Source organism: Vipera ursinii, assembly GCF_947247035.1.
Source record: "Vipera ursinii genome assembly, chromosome: 1".
NCBI classification, from domain to species: Eukaryota; Metazoa; Chordata; class Lepidosauria; order Squamata; family Viperidae; genus Vipera; species Vipera ursinii.
In genome coordinates, this window is record NC_139512.1 from 216735807 (window position 1) to 216760819 (window position 25013).

Here is a 25013-nt window from a genome sequence, read left to right on the forward strand (position 1 = left end):
TTAAAAATTCCAGATAACAACTTTTCATAGAAATGGCAAATGTTTTGAAAACAAAGATCTTCAGGATGAGATTATCTGACTGCAGGGTTTATATAGCAATTACACACACACACACACACACACACACACACACACACGGGGGGGGGAGAGAAAAACACTGTTTCTTCTCTATGTATTATTTTAGCTAAACATTATATTTGCAGCCTATAACAGATTTGATGGAAAAATGTATATCTAAGGTTTTGATCTCTACAGCCATTGCATAATTTTGAAATTGAAGCTACTTATCAGGATTACTATTTCACTTGGTCCAAAAACCTAGTCCTAAAATAGAAGGGGAGTGGTGATTCCATAATCTACATTTGTCATGGCAAGTGGGCCCCTTTGAATTAAAAGGAAGTCCCATTCTTTCTCAACAGGAAGAAAATTATTAGGGGGTGGTTGGTCAAAAATTAGGAGTGGAGTATCTTTGAATAACAAACAAGTGTTCAGAATTTATAGTAGAGCAAGAAATAAATGTTTCAGAAAATTGCTTTAAATACTAGTGCTGGAGGTGCCTTCATAATAATTTAATAATCATTATAATGGTTCTACTACCAGGAACTTTTCAGATGTAGTTTTTATTTATGAAATTTAGATAGATGTTTTGGGTATCTTTTTATTAGGTTGTTTTATTAAATGAGCTTTTTCAATTGGAATAGATTTCATTACAATCTATTTTTTTCTAAATATTTCAAACTTGTATGTTGAATAAGGAAAGAGAAGGTCAGGCAAAATACAAAAGGATGAATCCTAAATAATGGTAAAAAAATTTTAATTTACACATTTCAGAAAACACTCCTGTTTTAAGGATGCTTCTAGAACAGGGGTGTTAAACTGCCGGCCCGTGGGCCAGACGCATCATCCGGAAGCCATGCCCACCCCATTGCGGGCAATGGCAAAACTGTCCCGATACGTTGCTCAATGTCATGTGACGTTGCGAGTTTGACATGTCTGTTCTAGAATATCTGAACTATTTGACACGATGTATCACAACTTTCAAATCCTTTGCAAGAAGATTATACCTTTTTAAAGTTTCACATTAGAATTATTCTAAGCTAGTTTGTTTTTTAGTATTCTAGATGATTGTATTAATATATATGTAATATAGGTTTGATAGCAACCTCAGAAGTGCTTGAGTAAAATTAACAGTTACTATAGGAAGTATTGTCCCCTTTTTATTGATGGTATTTAAGTATTTCTTTATTATCTTTATAAAAGAGCCCATGATCTTTAAAAGGTACAACAAAAATGTGAAGGCATGCTACAAACAGACTTTCTGCAAAAATTTGAACAGGTGTTTTTTTAAATAAGTAGACATTCTACATCCTGAATAGCATATTTTTAATGCATATTGTATTATAGTTTATGCTTCATGGAAAATCAAAAGATTAGAATGGTGGAAAAGGTAAAGAAACTTTTAATATGTATAGGGCTTAGAGATAGAATAGGCGGGTTTTCTGCAGGGGGCTAGACTATAAAACCTCGAAAGTCCCTTTCAACTCTGTTATTCTGTATGAAAGATAGCAATAGCCCTTAGACTTAGCCCTTAGACTTCGCAGCACTTTACAGCCCTCTCTAAGTGGTTTACAGAGTCAGCATATCGACCCCAACAATCTGGATCCTCGTTTTACCGACCTTGGAAAGATAGAAGGCTGAGTCAACCTTGAGCTGGTGAGAATCGAACTGCCGAATTGCTGGCAGCCGGCAATCAGCAGAAGTACTCTTGCAGTTCTGCACCACCCTGGCTCATCACAAAAGATGGCTTTCACTAGGACATCGGTAGGCAACCTTGGCTCTTTTATGACTCATGGACTTCAATTCCCAGAATTCCTGAGCCAGATATGCTGGCTTAGGAATTTTGGGAGTTGAAGTCCATGAGTCATAAAAGAGCCAAGGTTGCCTACCCCTGCACTAGGATATATAAAGCATCTATGAGTTATAAACAGGAACTTTATCAAAGCAGAATATTCACTGAACAGATATTGACAATGAGATTAAAAAAAAGCTGGTGAATTACTGATTCAAACTATTGCAGTAATATAAGTACATTTCCTATGTAGGATGTCCAGTTTAAGATATATAGTGGTTATGACTCAGTAAATCAACAAGCTATTTAAATTCTTGATTGTATAATATTATGATACATTTAATCCTGAATCAAATTAATTACTTTTTATATATATTATATCTCAAGATTATACACGACTTAAGTTTCCCCTTTATCTCACTGACAAATATTTGACACCATTAAATCGGTGTAAATAAGAACCTTCGGCCCAGATGGTTATCTTATTCATTGGTGTTATATATTGATTATACCAATACCTTTCAGATTTTAGAATGGTTCATGCATTATATATGATATTACCTTTAATTATACGTCATTGTTTTTAGAAGTATCTAGTAATATGAGACTGTTAATTGTAATTCCAAGTACATATTCAGAAAAACTGAAGTTAGCAGTGATTTTTCTGGATATGGAAAATGCCTTTGTTGATACGGTGGAAATTTTTTTAAACAATTGTTGCTTAATTTAAGAATTCTTATAGATACCCATAGACAAACTGCACAATCTGTTCCACTAAGCACTTTTTGAGACAGAAGATTCATAATAGCAAGTTCTCCATTCTCAGCTTCTTAGAATCCCACTTCCTCACGCTGCTTTCTACCCCCTCCTCCCTATTTCTATGGCAAGTTGAGTGGCGATAGAAGTTAGCAGGCATCTTAGCGATTCAACCTTGACAAATTCTCTTCTCTGTCTATGATGTAACATATTTTCTTTAAACATTGGTATAAAAGTTAGTGATACTGTAATGAAATACATAAACCAATATAAGGAATGTTGTATACAGTGAGAGTCATTGTTTTGAAGCATGGGGAAATGCAATTTATGCATACTAGAAACAATTGTCATGTGAGTTTCAGCAAAAGATAAATCTTGTTTAGGGTTAAGGAAGGCTGTACAGTTTTCATGAAGCTAGAGCTTGCAGCTTCTTCCCCCATCTCCTCTTGAACAAGTGAAATAGTCGGTTTCAAAAACAATTTCTGATCTAAAACTAAGCAGGATTTCTCCATATGCCCAGACTCAGGAATACAGCTTGGAACCCTAATGATACATTGCTTGAAGAGGACCAGTTTCCCTTGATAGAATGGAATGCTTCCCCCCACCTCTTTTTCTTTTTTTCCAATGCCTCTACAAGATCTGCTTTTCCAAAGGACATTACGGGTATTTTGGGTGGAAGGAAAAAAGGAGAACTACCATTGTGATATGTGACCAACAAAACATTTAATTTCAACTTATAGTTTTGAACAAACCAGGATTGTAAACCATAATTTGATTCTGGTGTTGTTGAAATAGGAGCTGTATAAACTATGAGCTTTCCAGACATTTTTCTACTTAATTTTTAAAAGAGAAGGGAAACGTCACTTATTCTTGGCAGAGGCAGGGGAGGAAGAAGATTATAGAGGTCCAATTCAAATCTGGGGGGAAAAACCAGCAAGTTTTTGTTTTGAATCTTTAAGGGTTGGATGCTCAATTTACCATCTTGAATGCTATGTTACTCTTTAAGATTCAACTGGAACAATAATGTCTGTACATTTTGACTTTTTAGGAGATACTCCGTTTTATGCTGATTCGTTGGTGGGAACATACAGTAAAATAATGGATCACAAGAACTCACTGCTTTTCCCAGAAGATGTAGAAATTTCAAAGCAAGCAAAGGACCTTATCTGTGCTTTTTTGACAGACAGGTTTGCAAACATTTTTTTCTTCTTATTAGGGTGGATTTATTGATTTAGTGTTATTGAAAACTATTCTGTCCGAACCGGCATTTAGGAGATCTCACTGATACAATCTATGAATACAATCTTTGAGATTCCATTTGTAGACAAAATCTACCTTAAATTTTAAAATTTGTCATTATTTCAGGCAGTAATTTCAACTTGGCTTAATTAAGAGAAATTCCATGAGATCAAGCCCTCATGGTTAGGAGAGGTCCTTTACTCCTATGAAGCACTTATCAGGTTTTCTTAGGAGTCATACAGAATCATAATCAGGTTTACCAGCTTATAAATATGTCACTGAATTTGGAAAGATTTTAGGTAAAAAAGAACCCCATTGGCCATAATCTCCCATCAGACATACATCTGATGTTTGTACTAGAGCAGGAGTGTCAAACTCGCAACGTCATGTGATGTGTCGCGACGTATCACGACCTTTTTTCCATTGCTGACAATGGGGTGGGTGCGGTTTCACCATAACACATCCAGCCCGCTGGCCGGCAGTTTGACACCCCTGGTGCTAGAGGCTGTCTCCTCCTTGTCCTGACCACTCAAACCAAGTTTAAATATTGGTAATGTAAGCAAAATTGATTTCCTTCAACTTGTGTCTTAACTATTATTAATATTCAAAATCAGTTTAATGACCCTGATTTTCTTGATTCTCTTGAGGGCTATGTGAACTGGTGGAAATTACACATATTACTGCAAACCAATTATTGTACTTAAACCTGCAGTTTAAGACCTTCATTTTGTTTAACTTTCTGTCCCCATGTGAGGGCAAGGAGTAAAAAAAATACACGCCAAAATATTAAGTTTTAAAGAGAATGACTCTTGAGTTTATATTCCTTTCTGCTATGATGTAGGCCTGTTTGTGTATGTTTATACGTTTGTGTGTATGCGTGTGTGTATGTATGTTTGTCACCAAGGTAATACTTATTATTAGTTATGTGACTAATTTTGATAGACAAGTTTTTCCTTAGGTGAAATTAAGGAACACAGAAATGTTATGTTAAAAAGAAATGAGTTTGCTGCTTACATAATGATTCCATTATACATTGTTGAGGAAAATATGAATATGTGTATGGGTGAGTTTAAAGGATGTGATCTTTGAAATACTTATTTCAGTAAAGTTTGAATAACTTTCTGTGTTAGGAAGCCAGGTCTTCTGTCACTTATGTTAAAATATTTGCACTGTGGTTTGGCAAACTTGTAGGGTATTTTTTTTTTAAAAAAGAGCTTTTTCCAGCATTCCTTTTCTACTGAGTGCAGTTGGAATTATGTCTTACTCCACACGTGGCATATTGAGAATTCCAGTTATTTCATGCTATATATGTGAAAGTATTGAGAAATCTAGTAGCAAATGCACTGGGAAGATTCAGGTTCCAGTGTTAATGTTAATGAACAGTTAAAAATTATTGCTTAATTTAGGCATTTAGGCAGCTGTGGCGTTGAAATAAAATCTGTGAATAGGTTGCTTCAGAACAGAAAATTGTAGCTCTTATAATAAAATTTGACTTAATTGCCATGTTTAGGGAGGTGCGGCTAGGGAGGAGTGGAGTCGAAGAAATTAAATCTCATCTGTTCTTTAAGAATGATCAGTGGGATTGGAATAACATTCGAGACAGTAAGTACCTTTTAAAATTAAAAAAAAATGCCTTTTCCTTGTGTATGCATGTGTGTGCGTCTAAACTAGTTTAATGTGGATTTATAATGTAAGATATTTACTGTGTAAATAACATTAGTTTTTTTTTAATTATACTTTTCTTCAAATGTAAAAGGTTTATGATTACTTACATTTTTCCCCCAGCTAAATCCCAAAGTAAACTTTCTAGATTGAAAGTTGCTAAAATGCTCCTAAAATCAGGTTCAGTATTTTGTTGTTTTTTTTCCATATTTCTTGCAGTAAATATTTTCATTTAATGGAAATCTCCTTTCTAACAGTCTTATGCACTTGAAAGGGCAGGCTTTTTCCTTACATTCAGAGGCCTTCCCTTTATGAGGTAGGAGAAGACCCATAAATACTCCCATGTTCTCTGTGCTTAAAGAAGAGTTGGATTGGAGAAGAGACTAGGGATGGAGTGGTGGGTGATTATAAAGGTGGAGACCCTGGAATGTACTAACTCATAAATAAAAAATTAGGAGATTTCCAAATTTATTGTGGACCATCTTAATATCCATGTGGTTCAGGGAGAGAGACAATCTATGATGCAGCTATTTGGTTCTTTATGAAGTTTTTCGTTTTCATAGTCTATTGTGATGTGTCTCATTCTTAAAGCAACAAATGTCTATGTAGATTCTCAAATCATCCATATCATGGATGGTTTAAAGGTGATTTTCCAAAAGGTAACTTTCTTGAAGTGAAGTCCAGTTGCCTTTTGGAAAGCACCTTTGGGACAAAAAGCAACTAGAAAAGCACCTTTGGGACAAAAGTAAAGAAAGTCCAGTTGCCTTTTGGAAAAACACCTTTGGGATAAAGCAGCCAACTTTCAACTTGAAAGCTTTTTGAAAGGGAAAGATTACAGGAGCCTAAATGAAACTTAAATCTCTTACATACTTTATCTTACATACAATTATTCTTTTGGGAATTACACCTCTATTGTGTCAGCTTTGTATGGTCAAATATTCTTAATATATAAAATTAATTAAGTTGTTTAATAGGGGTTCTGAAATAAATAAAATTTTGTCCCAGTTTGAAATAAGCAGCCTTGGTGTTTGATTGTTCTGAAGTAAAATAATGTTAATTACACATTGAATTAAAATGGTACAAAATTAAAACTTTAATGGCAAAAGAAAAATGCTGTTTAAATATCACAACATTGAATTTTGTTCTAATACTGGTATTTACTTTTTTTAGCTGCTGCACCAGTTGTACCTGAGCTGAGTAGTGACATAGATAGCAGCAATTTTGATGATATTGAAGATGACAAAGGAGATGTCGAAACCTTTCCAGTCCCAAAAGCATTTGTTGGAAACCAACTGCCTTTCATTGGATTTACTTACTTTAGAGAGAACCTGTATGTAACATACATGTAAAAATATACATACCAATTAATCTGATTTTTAGCAGTGATCTTGTGTGTGCATGCATGTGTGTTACGTACGTATGTATGTATATGTGTATGTATGTATGTGTATGTCATTGGATTATGTTTTTGTAATTCCCAAAATATTTATTACTGCTTTTTCAGGGAAAGGAGAATACAGTACACAGAACAGAGGCATTGCTCTTAGAGCCAGTTATGCTGACCTGCATTTTGTATCTGACTATATCTACTTGCATAGACCTTTTTTGAAGCTTTCTGTTTTAAATGGGTTTAAGAAGCTCTTAGGCTCCTCCCTCATTAATCAAAAAGCTCCAGGGTCTGTTAAAAAAGCTAATGCTAAATAAATGCCTTCATTCTGAGCACAGACTAGTGGGATTAGGACTAGAGCAAATTGATTAAAATGAGTTGATTGTCACAGTGTCTAGAGTTTTTGAAAACTTCTGTTTTGAACAGGTTGCTAAGTGACTTTCCTGAGCTTGGTAAGAAAGTTGAATCCTGTAAGAACAATGGGACAAAGAAAAATGAATTTAGGAAAAATGAGGTAAGTACTCGTATTTTAATGTGCTAAACATTTGTTTCATATGTATGGAAAATATGTGCATCAATAGTTAACTGATTGCACAAATCTAAAACCGCTTGTGAATTATCCAGTTTAATAAAAAGATGTTTTGGTCATTATGTGATTTAAGATTTAGATAAGTAGATTTTTAAGGATAATTTAAATCAGGCAATATAAGTTATTGGAAAAAAAGATGGAAAAGTATCCTGTTTTTAAGCATGTATCTGATTTTTATTTTTTACAGGATGGTGAAGAGGTAAGCACATTATTCTGAAGATTTTTTTATCAATATATATTGCTACACGACACACAAACACACATACAATTTTCTCTTTCTGTCCATGAAATATCTCAGTTTAAGAATTTTTTTGAAAAACTTTGTAAATGGACATTTCATAGCATAGGATTTGTTTCTGTATGCAGTTTTTCAGCAAATTTAGATTGGTTTTAATTTAGGAGATCTGGAAGAGGCTTCACATGTTTTGTAAACTTTGCTTCTTTTAAATTTAACTGTGTAACAGCATAATCTCTTGCGGAAATTTAAGAACAATTTTGATATGACAAATCTGTAAGATTTTGATTGAAGTGTTAATTTATATTCATTAACGTGTATTTCAGCAAGTTCAGCATGTTTTGTACATAATCATAAAAACAATTTACTTTCATGTTGGCAAATAACTAGTAAAGAAACAATCAGTATAAATCAGGAATTCCCAGATGTTTAAGCCCTTTTTGTATTTTGGAGACATCTTGCCTCTAGATGAATAATGTTAGATCTGTCCTTCATTTTGCCTAAGTAAATGTACACATTGATCTCCAACTCAATCTTTCCACCATCTTGCCCAACACTTACGTTTATGTTATCCAACCACCAACCTTCAGCATTTCCATCACCTCATTAACCTGTCCCTGGATTATTAGACCCTCATTTGAAAGTTACTGCATTGCTTTCTACAATTATACCTTTGGTAAAAATTTCACATACTCCCACCACCACCACACCCAAATTCTTCATGCCACCCCAGTTTAGGAACTTCTGATGTAAGCCATATAAATAGGGGTATTTTTATGTGCTAACTTTCTATAAATTCTGTCACTTATAAATGCCTAAAAATCAGGGGATTTTTTTTCTGTCAGCTTATACAATTTCAGGAAAAAATAAACAAATTAGAAGATCAGCTCCGTAATGAAATACAAACCAAAGATGACCTCGAGCAAAAATACAGGTATAACTTTATTTTCTTTATAAAAATTAGAAACTCTTAAAAATATAATTTTAGTTTGTTAAAACGTATAGACATAGGCCAAATGCACTCCTTAAAAATACATGTAGTATAAATGAAGAATCTTTCCTATATTAAAAGCTGTAATATCAAAAAGCAGTTGTATCTGTTACATTTTACATACAGTGTTGTTTGAAAGTTTGCGAACCCTTTTGAATTTTTAATATCTCTGCATAAATATTTTTTTTGTTAGCTCATCCAATTTCTGTGGCTGCCCATCTTAACAAGCGACTCTGGGTGACAGAATTAAAACAGAACAAAAACAATAACAAACATTATAAAATTGAAAAGAGAGGCTGTTGAAAAAGAACAATTCACTAACACAAGCAAGAAGCAGGCCCCTGTGCACAGTTGGGGGCTCACTTAATGAGCCATGAAGGGTTGAAAGGTGATAACCAGCACCCTAAATTGCACCCAGAAGCAGACTGGCAACCAATGGTGCTCATGGAGTAGTGGTGTTATGTGTGCCAAGTAACTGGAGCCCATGCTGCTGCCTTCTGCCCCAGTTAAATCTTCTGAGTGCTCTTCAAACTTGCTTGAACATAGAACAATAGAGCCAGGCTGGGTCAAAGCTTGTAGCACCACATCAGGCCCTCACAGCCTCTAGAAATTGGGACAGGGTGTCCATGACGTCACTCCAGTAGCCTGGGGTAGAGAGATGAAGCTGGGTATCATAAGCATATTAGTGATAAAGTCACCCCAAACCATTGGATGACCTTACCTAGTGGCCTCATGTGGATGTTAGGAGGGGGAAAAAGCTTCAGCCCAGTTACACCCTGTGCACTTGGGGCTTTGGACTGGGTTCTCTCGCCCATCAATACCAATTAGAACCAGCCCTGGATGAAAGAGGAACCGACATAATACTTTGTTGCCCACCTTTAATTCCAGAACTGGTCCCAACAGATACCATGATCGATGGAATTGAAAGCCATTGAGAAGTCAGAAGGAGCAGTATGATTTAAAAATCTGACCTAAAATGCAATGTGTTCTCCATACAAGTTCTAAAACTAAATTGAAGAGAACAACTAAGTTAAGAACATTATATTGTTCATTTATTCTTTGAGGAAAACGAACCAAAGAAACATATTTGTGTCTGTGGCAAAAATATAAAAGTTTTTGCTTTCATAACTGGTGTGCCTCCCTTGGACAGAAATAACTACAACTAAATGATTCTGATAGCTGTCGATTATTCACGTGCATTGGCTTGGAGGGAGCTTAGCCCATTCCTTCTTACAGAACAGCTTCACCTCATGTATGTTGGTGAACTTCATTACATGAACCGCTCACTTCAGGCCCTTCCTCACCATTTCTGAAGGATTAAGGTGAGGGTTTTGGTTTGGCCTTTCCGAAACATTAACTTTCTTCTGCTTTAGCTATTTGCTCTTGCAAATTGTGCGTTTTAAGTCATTGTCTTACTGCACGACCTGTTTTCTCATAGCTTCAGCTCTTAGACAGGTACCCTAATATTTTCCTGTAGAATTTGCTAGTATAATTCAAAATTTCATCATCCTATCGATAATAGCAAATAAGCCTGATCTAGAGGCAGCAAAGCAGGCGGAAGCCAAGTTAAGTACTAGGCTGCACAGATGGCCCAAAGCTTTTGCTCTAGAATGCAGGATTTGCCCTTTTTTGCTAAACATAGCGTTTTCATTCAAGCGAAGAAGAAGAAAAAGGAGGGGGTGTTCTATTTTAAATTCTTCCCTTCACATTCTTCCAGTAACTTTCTAGCTTATCCATGTGGTTTTCACAAACTGCAGAGAGGTAGATAGCAAGGTTCTTTTTGGAAAGTATTGGCTTTCTCTTTATTTTATTATTTATTTATTAATTCGGTTTATATACCGCCCTATTCCCGAAGGACTCAGGGGTGGTTTACAGGGCAGAATTTAAAAACAATACAATATAAAATTAAAATAAAATAAAATTAAGTATAGCCCCAAAAAGTCAAAATCACAATTTAAAATCATTAAAACCCCTCAGTCCAGGCCAGATAGCTCAAAGAGCCAGGTTTTTAGGTCTTTGCCACTCTGCCATGCACACCATTGTTATTTAGTATTCTCCTAGTAACAGCTTTATAAACATTGACATTGGCCAGTGCAAGAGAGGCCTTTAGTTCCTTAGATGTTACCCTGGGGTTCTTTGAGGCCACCTGGACTGTTCCATGCCTTGATTTTGACATGGAATTGGTTAGCTGACCACTACTTTGAGGGTAATAATGGTGTTTAATTGCCTCTATTTGTGCATAGTCTGCCTGGCAGTGGACTGGTAGAGTCCTAAATCTTTACAAATCATTTTGTAACTTTTTCTGTCCTGGTGAATATCAAACCTGCTTTTCAGAAGCCCTAAGAAATCTCTCTTGTTCTAGTCATGAAATCCTTTTACATCCCTGGGCTGTAATGATCAGACTGTGATATTGAATACCTAGAATTCTTTTAAGCCAGGCAGGATCACCTACACTCACATCTGATTATCATCCCATTGATTGAAACACCTGGCTCTAATTTCTCCTTCAAATGAACTGTTAATCCTAGAGGTTCACATACTTTTGCACGTGATGTTGTTTTGCATCATTTTCCTCACCAAATAAATGAACAAGTATAATGTTTTAGATTCATTTGTTTAAATGAGTTCTCTTTTATCTAGTTTTAGGACTTTTGCGGAGAATATGACTCTTTAGGTCATATTTATGCAGAAATACTGAAAAATCCAAAAGTGTTCACAGTGCTGCTGTGTATTGGTATGTGGTGATTTTTGAGTTGGAGGATAAAAAGTTTCACACAGAGCAAAGCTGAGCAATATCCTGCTTGCTGGGGGACAACATATAAAATGGGGGGAGATGTTGAGGGATTACGGTGAATACAGATATGACACTTGTTTGGATCTTGGACTTTGTTTTCCAGGGTTGGGGGGGCAGTAGCATTGCAAATGATTTTTTTGTGGAGGAGTTCAATTCTGTAAAGCCTATTTTTGCACTTACACAAAATGACAGGAAAATATACTGAGGTGATCAAAGAAGGTACTGGGGCCTGAAGAAAATATGTCTAAAAACTGGACATAATCCTTTATTAAATAAGGTTTAATAGGGATTGGCTTAATTAGCGGGTCCTACTACTTCTAACCCAAATCTCCAAATTTAACAAACAAAAGCAAAGTATTAAGTAGTGATGCTTTCTCTTCTTCCAGATTCTTCCATCTGCTATTCTATAGGTAACGTGCGTTGTCATTAAGTAGTAAATAGAGAACAGAAAAGCATCCAAAATAAATATTCTTTTGTAGATCACATTGCTCTCTTTGCTTGTTACTTTAGTTTTTGCAAGCTGTTCATGTCATAATTTGGGTATCTAATGTGAATTTTGAGGGGAATTTGGAAAGTTTAGATCTATCTGTAATTTAGCAGCTGCATATATAAGAGTTGGTTCCTGCACTAGTAGAGATTCAAGAGATCATTATTTAAAGAGCCACCTGCAAACTAGCCAATTATTGTTGAAGAGACCTATCTCCTTGTTGGTTTTATGGAAAGGCTGTTAGAATTAGCTAGAATTATCCGTTAGAATCATATAGGTAATATGGGTATATATTGGTTATAACTTGGAAATACTGTAGTTCATTTTTCAGTTCTTATAAGAATTGTGGGAAATCTGACTTCATTCTACCTATCTCAATAAACCTTGCTAAACAGAATTGTGTAAGAATCATATTTAGATAAGCATTACTTGCAATTTAGCCTGCTGCCCAGGACCTTGACCTTGTACCTATAAATGGTTACATTTTCACTGTGGAGAAGATTTTATACTAAAGAAAATCTTTTTTCCATCTGTAATTCTGTCCCTCTCTCACATTAATTGTTCTACAGAGCTATTAATAATCGTCTAGAGAAAATAATGAAGGAATTGGATGAGGAGGTAAATGAATAATTTGTTTTATATTTTGAGTGTAATTAAATACCGTTTTGAATTTTTGAATTTTAATTTGAGACGCTGTAAGTGTTTCAGAATTAATGCAGGACCTGTTTTTTTTTGGGGGGGGGAATCAGTTTAATTCTTATGTGGCACTGATGCATCTTGGGTAAAAACCTTTACTTGGAAAACCCCAAAGTCACACAACTTATTGACTAAGTCACACTATCTTTATTTGTCCTTTTAATAGAGTGTGTAAACATAGCATTGTCTTCTGAACATTGGTGATGTGTGCCAAATTACTTTAAACTCTTTTCTTTCAAAATAAATAAATAAATAAAGTTTAAAAGCAAAAATAACAATCTGGTGAGGCACTGAGCCACCTGATACCACAGGAAATGTATCTGGGAAGGGAAGGGCAATCTCCTCTGGAACTTAGGCGGACCGATTTCAGCCTTGATTATCTATGTATTTCATTTACATATCTACTTTGGCATGTTTTCTTTACATTTGAGGCAGTGGCACTGCGTCAGTGAAAAAGTATGCAGAATATATATTCTTTTTAAAGGCACAAAAGATATATGTTGCTTATCTGTTGTTTCTTTTGGTAGGAAGTCAACTAAATGCCAATCTTTTATGTGATATTTAGGTATTGGACGCTCGCTTACTAATGAGAACAAATCAGAGGTCCTCTTTGCAATGTACCATGGGGCAGTTCAATCTCTCAGTTCCGTGGCTATAATAGCTGGCCTTATCTGGACTCAGAAACTAAGCAGGGTTGGCCCTGGCTAGTGCTTGGATGGGATTCTCCATGGCTACACAAGGAAGTCGAAAAACATAGCAAAATAAGGCAATGGCAGATCTTTTCTGCATTCTTACCATTCTTGTTTCATGAACCTGCCTATAAAGCCTCCGGTAGGCAAGGTCAGTTTAAAGGAGGTATTTTTTTATCCCGCCAAATAGCTCTTTTGGTATTAGTGATGTAGCCAATCCTGTAAATCAAGTACACTAAATTGATTGCTCCCTATCTTTTATACCTTGGGCACCATCAGCCATTGTGTCAAGGAACCTAGGTCGCACGAGGAGAGTAGGATTTTTTTTACTAGTGCTGGAGACAGCTTGTACAAGTAAACCTCCCATCATCTGAAGTTTTTTTAAAATGCAGCACAAGGTCCATTCAGCATGCTCTGTTATGCTGTGGATTGCTTTGGTTTTGGCTCAGTATGTTTCCTGAGACAGGTTTTTGTAGTTTGTATATCATGGGTTATATTTTCATATACTGCGCAAACCAGACCAATGTGAGAAAGTTGAGGTCTTTCCTGATAACCCGTTCTAGAAATCAGTCCCCTGCATCCTCTTAAGAATGAGGCTGATAGTTCAGAATGGCATGAAGCGTTATGTTAACAGAGAGAATTGTTAAGAGAACTGACAATTACTTAGCAATCACTCATTCAGCAAATATTCAAATTTACAACAGTACTGAATAGCTGGACTTATAACACCGGTCCTTGTACTGACAATGGTCCAACACTCCCATTCACGTGATTGCAGAACTCACTAAGTGCCAGAACTGCAGTTGCTAAGCAGCGCTTTTGCACGAAGTTGCACTTTATGACCGTGTCAATTAGCAATAGAAATTCTGATTCCAAGTATTGTTCTTAAGTGAGGACTCCCCTGTATTGTTTGTGTAGCTAGAAATCCATTTTGCTTACTTTATGCTTTCAAACCCTCATGCTCTAACACAGGGGTGTCAAACTCAATTTCATTGAGGGCCGCATCAGCATTGCGGTTGCCCTCAGGGGGCCGGGTGGGTATGGCCAGGGTGGGCGTGGCCTAGTGGGTGGGTGTGGCTAGAGTGTGTATGGCCTACTGGGTGGGTGTGGCCAGCTCTACATCATTCGCATCAAGGGTGCCTATGGGGGCCCGGGCAGGAGTGGGACAGATCTGAGGGTCTCTGGCAGAAGGAGGGTCTCTGGGCCAGGGCCAAGGCTGTGGGGGCCGTTCCCTCACTGTTTCCAGGATGGCTTCGCGGGCCACATGAAACCACTTTGTGGGCTGGATCTGGCCCCTGGGCCTTGTGTTTGACATGTCTGCTCTAACACATGGAATTCTGGGACTTCTCTGCTGTTTGGGAGCGATTTGGCACAATCCCATCTACTGAGTGTTGTGTTGTATATTTGCTGCAGTCAAATGAGAAATGATTTTGATTTTTGCATTGAGAAAATTTGTGGGACTCCTTACTGTCATTTTAGAAAAAATGTCCCCATCGTGTTTCTCTTCCTCCATGATTTTCCCAGACATCTTCAAGGAAACGGCTAGAATCTTCGTTCAGACAGTTGGAAAGGGAAAAGGCTCTTCTTCAGCACAAGAATGCAGAATATCAGCGAAAAGCAGAACACGAAGCAGATCGAAAACGCAATCTAGAAAATGACGGTACGTTCACCAAAAACAATAAAGAAAAACTACATTGTTTGTGGCGTCAGAGGGGGAGAGCATTGACGAATCCCCATTCTCTGCCTTTGCTGCATGGAATAACTTGTGACATATTGTTATGAAACCTGTGTGATGGAATTAATGCTTTGTTTTTTCTTTCAGTGAACAGTTTAAAGGATCAACTTGAGGATATGAAAAAGAGGAATCAAAACTCCCAAATATCAAATGAAAAAATCACTCAGCTACAAAGGCAGGCAAGTTGCCATTCTGTTTTAAGTTCGACTCCCAGTGGCACTTAAGACTTTTAATTTCCGAGTAACTTCATAATTAAAAGCTATATGTTATGCATTGCTACAGTAAATGGATGATACTATCCATGATAAAAGCTTACTTTTTTTAGTTTGTGTGTAATGCTGCAATGTATTTTTGTGTCTCAATAGCTGGATGAAGCCAATGCCTTGCTACGCACAGAGTCTGATACAGCAGCCAGGTTGAGAAAGAACCAAACAGAAAGTACAAAGCAAATTCAGCAGCTGGAAGCTAACAACAGAGATCTGCAGGATAAAAACTGTGCCTTAGAGAATACTAAGCTCCGACTGGAGAAGGATTTTTTGAATCTGCAGTCAGCTCTAGAATCTGAAAGAAGAGATCGGACTCATGGGTCAGAAATTATCCATGACCTCCAGGGTATGAAAACCAGTCTCTTGGAAAGTGATTTTCATATCATAGGGGCAGGGTATTGTGACTATCCATTTTAACGGGGATTTTAGAGGTATTAAACATATAATTTATCAACATGTCCACATTCACAGGAATCAGCCAACTCTTCTCATGTTCCTTCTGCCTTCAGAATATGTCATGAATGGTTTGGTTTTGTAATCAAAGCATGTAAAGTGTTACACTTTAATTAATATGTAGATAATGCTTTTTTCCTTGTTGAAATCTTTTGAATATTCCTAGGCCGAGTGCTTAATTTGGAAGAAGAAGTAAAAAATGGGAAGAATACATTAGCTAAAATGGAGGCGGAGAAAAGGCAATTACAGGATAAGTTGACAGACCTGGAAAAGGTAAACTTAAGAAAAAAAAGAACTATATTGTTCAGTTGAGCTAATAAAATAAGGTCCTATTCATAGCCTTACAAATAGAACTCTGCAGCACTCCAGATTTGAAGGGGAAGCATGATTCGGAGTCAGCAGCTCCTTTAATCAAGTTACACCAGTCTGGAAAAGTTGCAGCTTCTGTAAAGAGTTATTGACAGATACTACACGAACGCCCAGATTTTGAGTCCTAACCACACATAGTGAACTGGGTGGTGGTTTTCAGTGAATATTGGGTTAATAACACCTTTGAAGTTGGAACAAACTAAAAGCAAAAAGGAAATGCACAAGGAGTGCAGAAAGAGCAGATCCGTCAAAAATCTCAAAGGAACAGTTTTCTGCTTGGTATATTTAAATAAAGTTCAAGAACAGCAACAGGCTTGAAGCATAGGTCCACGCACACAATGCATTTGTGTCCCAAGACTAGACAGTTCAACAAAGCCTTAGACTGTGACAGTCTGAGCATTTATGAAACCTCAATAGCAATAACACTGTGTGCTTGTAAGACATAGTAAAGCATATACACATCTTTGCAGTTTCCAACTGCAAAGTAAAATTAGCACAACATGCCAATATGAACGCTTAACTGCAATCTACCCACAGAATCTCTCTATTTTTCTGTAACAATTAAAAAAAAAGTTAAGAGGCAGAATGGCATACATAGAGCTGTAAACAGTCGTGTTCTGTTTGGCCATCTGCTTAACTTCCCTGTTAACATTTTACTCTCACATCAACATGTCCTTATTTGCTAGAGAAACCAGGAAACTTGAAATATTTAAGTTTTATATTGAGGTTTAAATAAAATGTTCAGAATGCTTTTAACAGTTTTTCTGAGGGCAAAACAATTAGCACATCCATGTAAATTTTAAGGAGAGCTAGGAGAGATTTATTGTAACTAGATTAAGCAGAGTTGCTTAATAGTCCACACCAGAATACTATTAGGAAAACAAAATTTTATATGTAATTAGATGTGTTCGTTTCTATAGATTTTTTTAAAAAAAGAATCATAGTCTTCTCCATGCTACAGAGATGAGGGCACACAGGTTTACATAGCTTTCACCTAACCGGTTTGTGCAAGTAGAAAATACCAGCACCGGGCAAAATAGTATCCTCGTTCTCTTTTCACGCATCACTGTCTCTTTTGGTTTCTATTCAATTTAACATGCTGCCTTGATCAGTGGCTCCTATCATCTCACGTTAGGCTTTTCATCATGGTTTTAATATCCGCTTGCTTGCGTAATAATTAAGGTAGCAGACTGAATACCTAGGTCAAAGCCTACATTTTTTCTTGTCTACAACCAACAGTTCCAATAAAGCATTTTACATGGGGTTTATAATAATCATGAGATATAATCATGAGATATTTTGATTTATGCCTAACAGGAGAAGAGCAACACGGAAATAGATATGACTTACAAGCTTAAAGTCATGCAACAAAACCTGGAGCAAGAAGAGGTTGAACATAAAGCAACAAAAGCCCGACTAGCAGACAAAAACAAAATATATAAATCGATTGAGGAAGCCAAGTCTGAAGCTATGAAAGGTAGGCATTTAATATCACATGTTCATAACTTCATTTAGCATTTACTTATATTCAGCCTCTTATTCAAAAAAAAAATGAATGTGACAGTTTAGCTTCAGGATGACTCCACAGAGAAATGATTATTTGATTAAGGTTCTTCCATCAGTTCAGGAATAGAAGAAAGATTGGAAAAGACCTACATGTATAAAAATCCACATATTTCACTGTTGTAACTCAGAAGCTAATCTTAATTTAAAACTTTGTTTTTGTTTGTTTGTTTGTTTGACCATGTGCCATTAAGTCAGACTATTAGTGACCACATAATTTTTCTCCATGATAATCTGCTCCAATCTAGTTCTTCTTCCAACAGCCTTCCTATGCCACTGCAATGGACTCCATCCATCTTGCTGTCGGTTGCTGTCCATTCTCTTCCTCTCTTTCCTGTCACCTCTCCCAGCATTGGAGCCTGCTCCAGTTTCCTAAGTTTTCACGTGATGTGTCCAAATGAGTCTGGTCATTCGTGCCTTAAGTGAGAACTCTGTTCAGTGCTCCCTTGGTTTGTTTTCTTGTCTGTCCAAGGTGTTATCTGGAGTCTTTTTCAACATCAGAGTTGAAAAAAAAATCTATACTTTTCCTCAGTGCTTTTTTTGTAAAAGAAAAAGGTGCCGGAACTCACACATGTCATACAACCCACCTTGCCTACCCTATAAGGTTCCATCCAAAAAAGGTGCCGGAACTCCGTTCTGAGCGTTCTATGACAAAAAAAGCCCTGCTTTTCCTATCCTGCTTCTTCAAAGTCCAACTTTCACTTTCATAAAGGGTTACAAAGAATACCATTGCTTGCACTATTACAGTCTTTATAGGTATAGACCAGGGGTAGGCAACCTCGGCTCTTTTATGACTCATGGACTTCAACTCCCAGAATTCCTGAGTCAGCATAGCTGACTCAGGAATTCTGGGAGTTGAAGTCCATGAGTCATAAAAGCCGAGGTTGCGAACCCCTGGTATAGACATTTGAATGTCTTTACCACGGCCTTCATGGCTGCTTTGCCAAGCGCTAATCTGTGGGACATTTCGTGACTGATGGAGCCTTTACAGTTATCATCAGTCCAACAAGACAAGTATCTTCACTGTCAATTCTAATGCTGGTTCTTTTACCTGCTTGGTCTGTTTTATATTTAATTTTAGTCCCATTTTTTTCCACTTACGTTCTTCAACTTTTATTACTAGAACTTGCAGATCCTTTGCGTTTCAGCCATCAGAGTAGCACCATCAGCACGGAACAAGTTGTTGATGCTTCTTTCTCTGGTTTTAAAACCACTCTTGGCTATTTGCAGACCAGCTTCCTTTAATATATTCAGTGTATAGGTTGAATAAATAGAGCAGAGTATACGGTTTTGTTTCACTCATTTTCCATCCTGGTGCCCATCTCTTTTTTCTTGTGTTTTCTGTATACTGTGGCTTCCTGACCTCTATATAGGATTGGCATGAGGATTTATTTTATTTTATTTATTTTAATTCCATTTATATCCCGCCCTTCTCCGAAGACTCAGGGCGGCTTACAAGCTTAGCAGTAGCCTTCATTCTATGTATATGCCTGCTTATTAGGGCTTTCACACACACACACACACCAAGCGGCATTGTGAAAAGCTGTGGGATTCCTATTCTAAGCACATTTTATAGCTTGAGATGATCAGCACAATAAAAGCCTTCAAATGGAGCTCCTTTGTTCACACACACTTTCTTTTGTGGATCCCTTTGTCATGGTTCCGACAGATGAAACTCCTCAAAAGAACTTTGGATGTTCTTGCTTTGACATCACTTTTTTCAGAAGTTTCTCTAAGCCTTCTTAAAAGTGTTCTAGCCTATGTTTACTTAGTTTCAGACATATGTCTGCATCTACATTGGGGATGGGATTGGAGAGATCTAGGCAAAATATGACTCACTTGACTGGAGCTTCATTTCTGTAAACACTAAAGCAGGCAGTAGAACTGATTCTCGAATGGGTCATACAGAGAATTCTGCTGCTAACCATTTCATAAATTGTATAATACTGCTCTAAACTTATATGAAAATCTTAAATTATGTAACAAAGATAGTATATGAAATCTCCTGATCAAGTAATGTATAGATATATTAACTTGTTTGCACAAAAAAGATTGTGGGCTTGCTTAATGAAAGTGCTTGTTGTATATGTGTACATCCTATATGTTAAACAGTGAATCATATTTTTAAGCAATATTGAGAATACTTGAAACAGTGCACAAAATGTCTTTAGAGAGAGGAAAAAAAGAAAAGCTTACCATGCATTGGAAGGTTGGGAGACCTGAATAAAGTACTAAAATAATTGTCCATTTCAAGTTTTTTTTATTAAAATGGACAGTTCACAGGACTATTATTAATATGCAGATCCTATCCTGAGTTCTGTCATTTCCCTCTCAAAGTTATTCCATCCTTTTTTGTGTGCCTGAATGTATTACTTAGGTCTCAAGTTCTACAAAAAACGTGTATATATTTTAAACAAAGAATTGTTTGTTTAAAATTGTTTACTATATGCCAATGTGAATTTCCCTATAACAAAGTAGCTGTTTTTTTTCCTTTCACAGAAATGGAAAAGAAACTTTCAGAAGAAAGGGCTACAAAGCAAAAAGTAGAAAACTGCTTACTGGAAGTTGAAAAGCAGTGTTCCATGTTGGACTGCGATCTGAAGCAATCCCAGCAGAAAATAAATGAGCTGCTTAAGCAGAAAGATAAACTAAGTGAAGATGTAAGTATAAACTTTTAAAAAAAATCAATTTTAATATTTGCTACGCTCCATCTACTTACAGCTTTTCCCCCTCGTTTGTTACATTTATGATAAAATAATTCTCTATCAAGATCTAAGTTTTTGTTCCGCTTTTATAATTTATATTGGCTTAACTTTTTTTTTATAAAAACCAAATGTGGACTAGATTGAGAGAATCAGCTGATCCCAAAAAATCATATAGGTAATTTTGAGCACGTACAGTTAGTCCTCGACCTACAACCACAATTGAGCCCAAAATTTGTATTGCTAAGTGAGACAGTTGTTAAGTCATCTCCCCCCATTTTGCAATCTTTTTTTGCCACTGTTGTGAAGTGAATCGCTGCAGTTGTTAAGTGAATCTGGCTTCCCCATTGACTTTGCTTGTCAGAAGGTGGCAAAAGGCGATCACGTGACCCCGGGTCACTGCAGCCGTCATAAATATGAGTCAGTTGCCAAGCACCTGAATTTTGATCACGTGAGGCAATGGTTGTAAGTGTGAAAAATGGTCATAAGTCTGTAACTTCGAATGGTCACTAAATGAATGGTTATAAGTCGAGGACTACCTTTACTATGTTTCTTTGTCAAATGCTAGCAGCATATCATGCTCCATTGGTGCACCTTTTGATGATCACAGTACTTGAGCATGGGCTCAGAGGTTGCAGCACAGGAAAAGTTTAAAAATCAGGAATATGAATTCTAGGGTATAAGCTAAAGGTATGGAATATTTTAGGTTCTTATTTCTCCGTTCTGTAAGTAATTTGAAATGTGAAACTTTTAAATGAAAAACAAAAGCTATTTATATTTCATGAATATTAATCAAAACATTTGGCTACATATTAAAAATTGCCATCTTCATTCCCTGTAGCTCTAAAGAGCTTTATTGGATATTAATGTGTTATTTTGAATACACGTTTACTTGTTTCAAAATTCTCCAGTTCAAGGAAGAGTGTTTAATTACTGATTATATTAGCTTCAAGCCTTGTATAATAAAAACGACAAACTTAGCCTTGGGTATAAATCCCACTGGACATTGACAATTAGTTCTGTGTAAATATCTATTAAATTGGGCCGTAAGACTAGTTCTGAAAGGGCACATTTATAGGACTTAAAGTTTGACTGGAGAATGGGACTGGCTTTCAGTTAGGAATGGGACATTAATTTTGTAATGAAATGCTTCATTATGGCTATAAACCTTTTGTTTACAGTTTCTGTTTAGATACGATTTATCCTACTCTGCAGCTGGAACAAAAATCAGTAAACTAGAAAAAAAATTCCTTGACTAAAACTACTCTTTACATAGGACCATTAAGTTCTATTTCAAAGCAGCTGCGATCCGAGGAGAACGATTGCCCATGATTAACATCATGTAATTAAATTACATGAGCGTGAAACACGTTATTTCCCATGCACGTGGTCGTAAAAATCTGTCTACAAAGTATCAATCTGTTTTGCAGGTGGAAAACCTGACTCTGAAAATTGAACAAGAAACGCAAAAACGCTGCCTCATCCAGAATGATTTCAAAATGCAAAGCCAGCAACTGAATGCATTGAAGGTGTCAGAGAAGCAGCTAAAACAAGAAAATAACCATCTTATTGAAATTAAACTAAGCCTAGAAAAGCAAAATAATGAGCTCCGCAAGTAAGTCCTTTAAGGAATAAATGTTCCGTTCCATTACAATTGATCGTGACTCAAAACTGAGCTGGGCAATGCTAAATTATGGTGTATCAACATGTAGGGTTTCAATCAATTCTTCAGCAGTGTTGGCACTATTATCATTCTTTCTTAAATTTATATGCCGTCCATCTCCCCTATCAGGCAAATGGGTGCTTACAGATCATAAAAACATAAATATAAAAGCAATTAAAACATTTAAACTATGCACATTAAAAACAAAACTATTAAAAAAAACTAGGACCAAGAGGTGGTAATGTCTTCTTACCACATCAGCCACTGCCAACGGTAGGTGCACCCTCAGGGCCCCAATCCAAATGGTAAAACCAAGTTTTAATACCCTTCTGGAAGACCAGAAGGGTGAGAGCAATTCTCACCTCTGATGACAGGGTGTTTCACAGGGACAACGGGACATTCTACACCTAAACTGGGGAGCTCTTGACTTTTGCTTTTGTTCACAGCCGTAAGTCAAAAAACATAACTGAATGCCTCTTTTGCATGTACTGGTATCATAAATTGCTACGGAAAAATTACACTTTAAAACCTCATCGACACAGGCAGTTCTGTGGCTGCGCATCTGCTTAGGGAATAAAAAGAATCTGGGTTTGTTCCCCCTATCAGCCTTGTAAGCCAGATACAGTCAGAGGTGGAGAGCAAAGGACATTTCTGAGGTCATTTGTTTCCCTATGTGGGAACAGGTAGAAGGCGTGTCTCCCTGTCTGCTCTTGCTTGGGGAACATCCATCCAAGTATAACGAAACAGGAAAAGTGTGTGTGTGTGTGTGTGTGTGTGTGTGTGTGTGTGTGTGTTTTACCCCATCTCATAAAGAGCACTTTTCTTCATTCTGCAACAGACAGAAAATCACTTCACTTGATCCTGTTCAGGAAAAACTAAGGAATTACTGTGCTTGGTAGACAGATAGGATTTGTCTTTCAAGCCCAATAAGGATTAGGTAGGAAGAGAAGTGGAGACTCAAGATCTACTATTCAGCCAAAACAGCAAGAGAGGTACAAGAAAAGGAACAAGGAATAGTCTGGGGCCAAATACAAATAGTCCTCGACTTATGATTGGCCACTTAGCAACTTGTTCAAACTTTGAAGTTATGACATATCTCCCCAGTGCTTACTTATGACTTGGTTTCGACCGTCTGTTCCTCCCCCCCCCCTAGTCAGATGGTCACATTTTTGGTACTTGGCAAATTGCCTACATCACACTATTTGCAGTTCCCTTGATTGCAATTTACGATGCACTTTGTCAGAAATTTTAGCCGTTCCTTAATAACTACAATATTTGCTTAGCAGCCATGGCATTTACTCAATAACTGCTGCCAAAGAGGTCATAAAATTGGATCCAGTCTTATGGTGACCTGATTAACAACCAGAATGATTTTACTATCATAATTCCAGACTCAATTCTGGTTATAAAGCAAGGAATACCTTTAGTCAGTTCTGGTTAAAAGGGAAAACCTTCTTTCCAGAGCTAACTTCTAGGGTTTTTTTTTCTCCCCTGAGGATAATGGTGAAGCAACAGCATAATAGGCCCTGTCTAGCCTTTCTGCTAAAGGAAACGGTACATTCAGTGGGTCCAGATAAATAAGAAAAGCTAGAATGTGCAAAAATATCGAGAAGATTAAAGCAGGTTTTTTTATTTCCTTTATGTCTTAAAGAAAGAATTTGTGCGCTTGGGTCAAACAGTCCTGCAACCACAGATCTTGACCAGTATCATATAGCAAGGAATCGGAAAGGACATGACTAATATTCTCTTCCCCTCCACAAGCGTCCACAGTCTCATTGTCTTCCTTTGAATTCCAATTCCTCATTGAATGAAATGTGACGTGACAAAACTTTGAAAAGATTTTTTACTAAGCCTTGGCAATCAAGACTTTGAAAGTCATTCCAATCAGGGCAGAAGGAATATCTCCTCCCAGTATGTCCCCATTTCACCTCTATCTAACTTTCATAGTCCTGCCAACTGAGTGGATTAAGTCCATGAATAGTATGTTTTCTCTTCCAAATATAGATAAATTAACCATTTTTTTCTAGTACATTGTTTCTGAAAGTATATCAGTCTTTATTTAGAAATTGCTGGCATACTACTCATGGACTTAATCCACTCAATTGGCAGATAAAAATAAAGGAGAAAGCTAATGGTGCATTTCAGCAATGTTTGTCATAGAAGTAGTAGTATTTTAAAATTGCATTTATCTTATTCTCTGTCAGAGATCGTCAAGATGCAGATGGGCAGATGAAAGAAATTCAAGACCAACTTGAAGCAGAACAATATTTTTCGGTATGTAGAATATTAACGTATTCAGTATTATTTCTTAAGTGTTAAGCCTTATATATTTTCTGGATTTATCATACAGTTACAAATATTCTGGGCTTTATTGATTTATTAGTCACTGTGCTTTATATTTTTCTAAAAGTTTGACCTAGTAGCATATCTCATACTGTTTTATATGAGTGCATAAAGCACCATCAACAGCATGGGCTTACTGTGGTGTCCCTCAAGTTACAAGACTTAGTTCATGTCCACAAGATTCAGTGAATGTCCAGTTTGTTTCTTTGGCAATAATAAAACATTGCCCTTTTATCAGTCTAATATTCTCTCCAGATATTAGACAGGTCCAACACTGATTAACTTTTGAAAATCAAAGTCAGCTAAGTGGTATGATTGGTTATAATATGATTGCTTACAGGAAAGATGTAACAATCCTATTGTTACCATCTTAGCCCAAATCAATACACTGAAGGATGAAGTTCTTCCCATTCCTAGTCTGAATTATTAATCAGTATATCATACTGGCTGTCATATTCCTAATATATTTTATTATAAATGTACATATAGTCCTGGTGGCCATATAACCACGGAAAGTGTCTTCATACAACTCTGGTTTCCTTGGC

General features: G+C 36.6%; 1 protein-coding gene across 2 annotated transcripts in view; it reads left to right on the plus strand.

Moving 5' to 3' along the window:
- The window catches only part of ROCK2 (Rho associated coiled-coil containing protein kinase 2), a 114182-nt gene that overhangs the window by 65424 nt on the left and 23745 nt on the right, over nt 1-25013 (plus strand). For both annotated transcript variants that reach the window (XM_083377894.1, XM_083377895.1), the window contains exons 7-20: nt 3654-3792; nt 5355-5446; nt 6677-6836; nt 7320-7407; nt 8563-8651; nt 12559-12607; nt 14899-15034; nt 15197-15288; nt 15475-15721; nt 15995-16101; nt 17515-17674; nt 20260-20420; nt 21893-22077; nt 24330-24399. In XM_083377894.1, the coding sequence (XP_083234020.1) occupies nt 3654-3792; nt 5355-5446; nt 6677-6836; nt 7320-7407; nt 8563-8651; nt 12559-12607; nt 14899-15034; nt 15197-15288; nt 15475-15721; nt 15995-16101; nt 17515-17674; nt 20260-20420; nt 21893-22077; nt 24330-24399 (1775 nt within the window). The remainder of the gene's footprint in view (nt 1-3653; nt 3793-5354; nt 5447-6676; nt 6837-7319; nt 7408-8562; nt 8652-12558; nt 12608-14898; nt 15035-15196; nt 15289-15474; nt 15722-15994; nt 16102-17514; nt 17675-20259; nt 20421-21892; nt 22078-24329; nt 24400-25013) is intronic.